At 37.2% G+C, this 6561-nt stretch overlaps 1 protein-coding gene across 1 annotated transcript in view; it reads left to right on the top strand.

Moving 5' to 3' along the window:
• The first annotated feature begins 557 nt into the window (after window positions 1-557).
• The window catches only part of PFDN1 (prefoldin subunit 1), a 56616-nt gene continuing 50612 nt past the window's right edge, over window positions 558-6561 (top strand). Inside the window, exons 1-2 of the mRNA XM_008574313.1 lie at window positions 558-631; window positions 3706-3872. Coding sequence (XP_008572535.1) covers window positions 599-631; window positions 3706-3872 — 200 coding nt within the window. The 5' untranslated portion in view covers window positions 558-598. The remainder of the gene's footprint in view (window positions 632-3705; window positions 3873-6561) is intronic.

The following is a 6561-nucleotide window of genomic DNA, read 5'->3' as shown; positions in this document are numbered from 1 at the left end:
AGTTTCCAGGCCCCACTTTCAAATATTCTAAATGAGTTTGGGATGAGGCCCAGATAATCTGTATTATTTAACAAACTTATTTGGCTTCTCTTGAGAACCAGTGTCTAGAAGGTCTTCAAGGAACATTCAGTAAAAATAAGTTCTTTAGAAGAACACTCCAATCAAACCTTCAAATGATCTTCTCCATACTGCCATGCCTTAGGCTTGAGTCCTATTCTTATTCATCCCTGACAGCACAGGGACTAGGTGAAGGACTGAACCACTGATGAGGGTTTGATCTCATTCACATGCCTCTCAGTACAGCAGCACAAACTAAGCTACTTGTCAAATTGCTTAAAGCCTCACCCAAAATCTGCGCATTGGGCTGTGACTGGAAGATGTTGAGGGGCAAGCCAGACCTGATCGTTCACAAGGGGAAGACATATTGGAACGGACTCCCCAATATTTCAAGGGTCATCCGCTCTGGGAGAGGAATAAGCTCCGTTTGTCAGACTCAAGCGCAGGCGCAGAAGGAAGGTGCACAAACTGTCAAGGCGCGCCCCTCCCCCGCCCTCTTTACGGCCTTCTTCCACCGCGCAGGCGCACAGAGTGCAACAAGATGGCGGCCCCCGTGGATCTGGAATTGAAGAAGGTAAAAGAGGGTCTCAAGCAGGGAGAAGCCTCTCTTTAGAGGCTGAGGGGACTGTGGAAAAGAATATCCAGTGAAGCCTGAGTTTTGCGGAAGAAAAGAGGCTCCGGGGGACTGGGGAATCGTTTCCTAAAGACCTAAGGCCGGGCCTGGTCTCCTTAAGCTGGGGTGGGGGGCGAGTGGCTCTTGCTGGATAGGAGCCGGTTGGGCTGGGGCGGGTAAGTCTGTGGACATTTCTCGGGCCTGCCCTCTACTTCAGAGCTTCAGAGCCATTTCTTTGCGTTTGGAGCATTCAGGAAATCAGTTTCATAGTAAGAACTGAAGAGAGCCTCTTCAGTTTCAAATGAAAGCCTCTTCAGACCGCTTGCCTGAGCAGACGTGTCTGTGATTCTGCCTTCTCATTTGCTTTGAAAAACTCCAAGACCAGTCTTTGTTTTTAGGCCTTTTATTTGACTTCATACCTTGAAAGGTCGCAGTATCTACAGTTCAGAAAGTCAGACATTGTTATAGCAATGTTCTTTTCAGGGCTTTGGTCCCACTCCCCTCCCTTTTTTAAAGGACTTGTCAACTAAAAAAAGAGGCCAGTAAAATGTGACAAGTAAAATCAGTATCAGAAGGAACTGGATTTCTCTCTTTGTTCAAACAGTTGATTATAAGTGTGTTGTTAGGATTCTAAAGGCACTACCAACCCAAAGCCATATTCTTTGGGGATGGGAGGACGGATTGGAAAGGACCCTAGAATTCGTGTAGTTTAAATCTACTTTTCTAGAAAAGGAAATAGTTCCAGAAAAGTCTGTCAAAGGCTGGGACTAGAATCCAGGGTTCTCTTTCTTCCCTCACATTTTTTTGAATTCGTGTAGTTTAAATCTACTTTTCTAGAAAAGGAAATAGTTCCAGAAAAGTCTGTCAAAAGCTGGGACTAGAATCCAGGGTTCTCTTTCTTCCCTCACATTTTTTTATTGAAAAATTATCAAGCATGAATTCAATATCCAGGGAAAATATTCTTCAGAAATGAATGGGAAAGAAAGACATTCTCAGACAAAGGAAAATAAGGGAATCTGTAGCTGACAGACATTGAAGGATGGCTCAAGGAAGTTCTTCAAACAGAAAGGAAACGATAAAAGAAGGAATCTTAGAGCATCAGAAAGGAAGAAAGAATAATGGAAAGAGGAGACATACAGGTGAATGCAACAGACTATCTTTCTCCTTAAGACTGTTCTTTCTATTTTTTTTTTTTTGTCTTTTTCGTGACCGGTAAGCGGATCGCAACCCTTGGTGTGGTGTCGCCCGCACCGCACTCAGCCAGTGAGCGCCGGCCATTCCTATACAGGATCCGAACCTGCGGTGGGAGCGTCGCTGCGCTCCCAGTGCAGCACTCTCCCGAGTGCGCCACAGGGTCGGCCCTGGAATTTTACATTTCAAACAAAATAGTGCACTCTAAAAATTTACCTTTTTTTCTGTTAAAAGTTCAAATTTAAGTCAGGGTTTAATGAAAGAGCTCAACAAGAGTACAGCTGTGAATGGACTTAGTTCCCAGTATTTTTTGAATTTGTTGCTAAGAAACATGTGGACAATGAATGCAAACTAAGAAAATGATTACAGCCTTAAATTGAATACTTTTGACAACCAATTAAATAAAAAAGAAACTTGTTTGGGCCGACCCTGTGGCGCACTCGGGAGAGTGAGGCAGTATTTTACCTTCTTTTTTGAAAATAAAGATAACTTTTACCCATATTGTCGTCTACCATTTTTTAATTCTCCATGATTGTTTAAAGACATAATTTCCATGGTGACATTTAGAGTTCTATTAGTATTTGGGACTTCATTGATTTTTGTCTAAAGACTTGAGCTCTTGGACATATTCCTACATAGAACAAAAAAAAAGTACGCAGACTTTAGCGCGGTGCGGAGGACACCACACTAAGGGTTGCGATCCCCTTACCGGTCACGAAAAAAAAAAAAAAAAAAAAAAAAAAAAAACTTGTTTAATGGTTTTATCTTCTAATGTCTTTACAAGGTCTTTTTATGGGGGTGGGGTGGGGGGTGGAGACTAATAGGAAATTTCAGGCACTTCTCCTCCCCAGAGTAAATCTTTTGAAAACCTATTAGTGGTAGGTGAGAACAAAGTCAAAATAAAAATTATGAAGTAGCCTTGCCATGTATTGCAGTCACAAATGTTATTATTAAGGCATAAATTTGACAGCATGTTAAAGTCATTCCAGGCACTTCAACAGGAATATCCAAGAACTGTGTTTATCTTCAAGTTAAGTAAGTGTACTCAAGGGTCAAATTTGGCCTGGTATGTGTGGATGAAGATTATGATGCAATTCTTCTGCCAGCACTTTGCATTTTCCCTCTCTCTGTCTCTGTCTCTCTCTCTTTATTTTGGGAATTCTCTTAAAAATATTTTTATTCTGAATGTTACTGTAGACAGTAGAATGGAAAGATTCCTGAACTAAGGGGTAGAAGAAATGAATTTAAGTATCTGCCTTTCTGCCTAGTAGTTCAGCCCTGTGCAGGCCACTTTTATCTCTTAACTCATTTAGTTACTAATTTGTAAATTGTGGATGATGAATTTGCCATCTCTAACTCATAGAATTACTGAGAGAAGTAAATGAGATATTTATTATTTTATCCTTCATTGATGTTCTCATATTAATATTCCCATGTTAATATTTCAAACTAATGTGGGAAAGTGCTTTGAAACCTAGTTGTGTCATGCACTTGTAGTGAGTTGTTATTTTTATGATTCTTGTTTTGAATCTCTGGGTTTCATCCTCTGACTATTGCATTTATTGTTTTTATTACTCCTTGAATACTTGCTACTTGATACGGTTATTAATTAATGTGCTTTTGTTTTACTTCTACTTGATGCATCCTCTGAGGACTTACTACATTCAGTGTTTAGCATAGTGACTTGATCGTTTACATTTATATTGACTTTTATTGATGTTTGCTTTGGTAAATTTTACAACTTTGTCTCTAGTTAGCATGGTTTGTTTTAATGTATTTCGATTTGACTTAAATGTTTCTTGTAAAATATTTTACCTCCTAAATCAAGGACTTGTTTTTATTAGGCCTTCACAGAGCTTCAAGCCAAAGTTATTGACACTCAACAGAAGGTGAAGCTTGCTGACATACAGATTGAACAGCTAAACCGGACGAAAAAGCATGCACATCTGACAGATACAGAGATTATGACTTTGGTAGATGAGACTAACATGTTTGAAGGTGTAGGAAGAATGTAAGTAAAATGTATCTTTAATGGGGTTTTCTTGAAAGAGCTTTTGTCTGAATTAAATCATAGAATTCATTTATTACAAAACCTGGGTTAAAATATCATATAAATAACTTTAAAGATCACATAGTCAAATACCTTCTTTTTTTAAAAAATGAGGAACTGGACCCCAGATAGAGATGTGCTTAATTTTAGACTTTGCAGTATATTTCATAAATACTTCCCTATTCTTTCTACGATTAAGTACTTAAGTGTGTAACTTCAGTGATAAAAATATGATTTGTCATGGAAAGATGTTTGTAGTAATTTTGTGTGTGAAGATTTATTTAAGTAGGTGTAGTTTTCCTTACCTAATTTATTAGGAGTCCTGCAAGTCATAAATCTTTTAGATGTCTGACCAGTGTTGTAAAATAAAAATAGAAATTGAATTAGAATTTAAATACACTCATTCTGAGTGTCATGCATTGTTCTAATAGGATGATAACTCACACATGAGAAATCTAGTTAACCAATTTACCTTTCGTTTGTTCTAATTATTATTGTACAGTTAACCAATTACATTTCACTTTTTTTCTTTTAAAAAACATATTTACCTTATGAGAGAGAATAGGTCTGCTTTATAGTCTCTAAGCAAAAAGTAAGGAATGGAAAATCCCTTAAGTACAGGTCACATTCCATTATAATGACCTAAAAGGAGAAGACTGACTTTTTTTTAAAGTGGGGGAGGTAGGGGGAGAAGGGTTTTTTTGGAATTTGGTCTTTGAGTATTACTTAGTAAGTGGACCATTACTTCAAGATTGGAGATCTAACTTTTAGTTAGAATGGAATTTGACCTCAGTCTTGGGAGGACTTGTTTTGTGATTGATTTGAAGGAAACATAACGTGTGTAAATTTAGCAATGGCTTTGGAATGACATCATGAGAAGTAGACCCTGCTTATGACTAATCCATATCTTTCTGGATAAGAGATAGAGTATGATAAATTGTTCATCTGATTTGCTTTCTTAGAATAAACAATATACCCCAAATGAATTTTATCTCTGAGTTCATATATTTCATTTTAGTTTGTTTTAAGAGGATGAGAATCACAATTTGAGAGTTTGTTACTGGGACACAAAATAATTGAGGAGAACAAAGTAGAACCCTTGAATATGTATGTATGTAGTATGAAGTGCATTGTTGGCATTCACTACAGGATAATTTTATCCTTAATGTGAGTATCCTTAGGTCTTAAAACAGTAATGCTAGCTTTTCTAGCATGCCTGTTAACATGTTGTACTTGGATTTCACATCACTATACTAGCCTTTGTTTGCAACAACTGAAGAATGCCTTTTTCAAAATAGGAAAACTCACTGTCTTTGGCCTTTTGAGCTACAGTGAAGTTTTTATTTTTAATTAGAATAATTTCATCTATTAAATGTTCTGTAGAAGCGATAGGAGAATTGCTTTTTTTGCATATGGGCCAAAGTACTACAGATAGGTTGTATTGTACACAAAGAATTTTAGAGTTTAAAGGCTGGGATTTGAATTTGTTAGTGGTAGAATGGTATTATTTTTAGAATATTTATTTCATATAAATTATGTTTCTTAAAAGAAATATGTCGTTTAAATGTTTGAATAAAGTGGGGCTCCTACATGGTTTCAAACTTTGGCTTTAAATTTAACTTTTGTGCTTTCTGCATCTCTCTGGGAATGTGAGTTTGACCCTGCGTTGTAGGGGCATGTAAGGTGAGTAGCGTTTGTTGTTTGGCTGGAGTATTAGTGCCCTGAGAGGAAGAAAAGACTTGCTGAGTATTAGTCTGGTCATGAGGATGTTCTCTTTCTTGATGCTAAACCTGAAATATCTATTTCTGAATTTATAGTCTGGAGTAATCTTGGGTATCATTGTGATTCACTTCTTTAATTCTAGTCTTTACCTTAATTTGTCTTTTCTTTTCTTTTTGAGTGTTATTTGGGAATTTTATTTAGAATATTAATTTTCCTTGATTTTTTTTAAACATGGATTATAAAATCTAAAACTCCATTTTTGTTTTAGAGCCTGCAATAGATTTTTCTATTACTGAAAATCTTCCCTAGACTATTGCAATAGCATCCTAACTGTTCTGCCTGCCTTCATTCTGTCTGTCCACATCCATTCTTCACACATCTGCCAGAATTGATCACGTCAATATTCTTTATAAAATCCTTTATGCATCCTCTAAAATCTAACTCATTAGCCTAACATTCATTGTTGTTCATAATCTATCCTTAATTTACTATTCTGTCCTCAGGTCACACTGCTTTCTATTCTCAGGCTCAGGGTAGCATGGATATTTCATCTCACAGACGTACCTCCTTCTACTGGTTTTGTGTCCTCTATTGAGAAGGATTTTGAGATTTCATATGAGCTTTAAACATGTTTTAATTGATTAGTGATGTCTGTCACAGGGTGAGGGTAGAAGAGTAGTAGTAGCACATGTACCAGAAATTGTTATCTCTACACTTGCCATGTGGGTTTCCTTGCATATGCTGCGTTTTTGTGCTTTTTTGCTTTTGCTCATTCTGTCCTTGGCTGGCAATATCCTGCTTTCTCTTGAGAAATTCTCATCCTTTAAGGCATAGCTCAAATTTTACTTTGCCTCTGAAGATTTTTTCAGCCTTCGGGGCAGACCTATTCACTCTTTCCTTGGCAATACTAGGGCTTTTTTTTTTTTTT

Source organism: Galeopterus variegatus, unplaced genomic scaffold (genome assembly GCF_000696425.1).
Source record: "Galeopterus variegatus unplaced genomic scaffold, G_variegatus-3.0.2 Scaffold1032, whole genome shotgun sequence".
In the NCBI taxonomy this organism is placed as follows: domain Eukaryota; kingdom Metazoa; phylum Chordata; class Mammalia; order Dermoptera; family Cynocephalidae; genus Galeopterus; species Galeopterus variegatus.
Note: the sequence above shows the minus strand (reverse complement) of the source record. Positions and strands in the feature narration are given on the sequence as shown.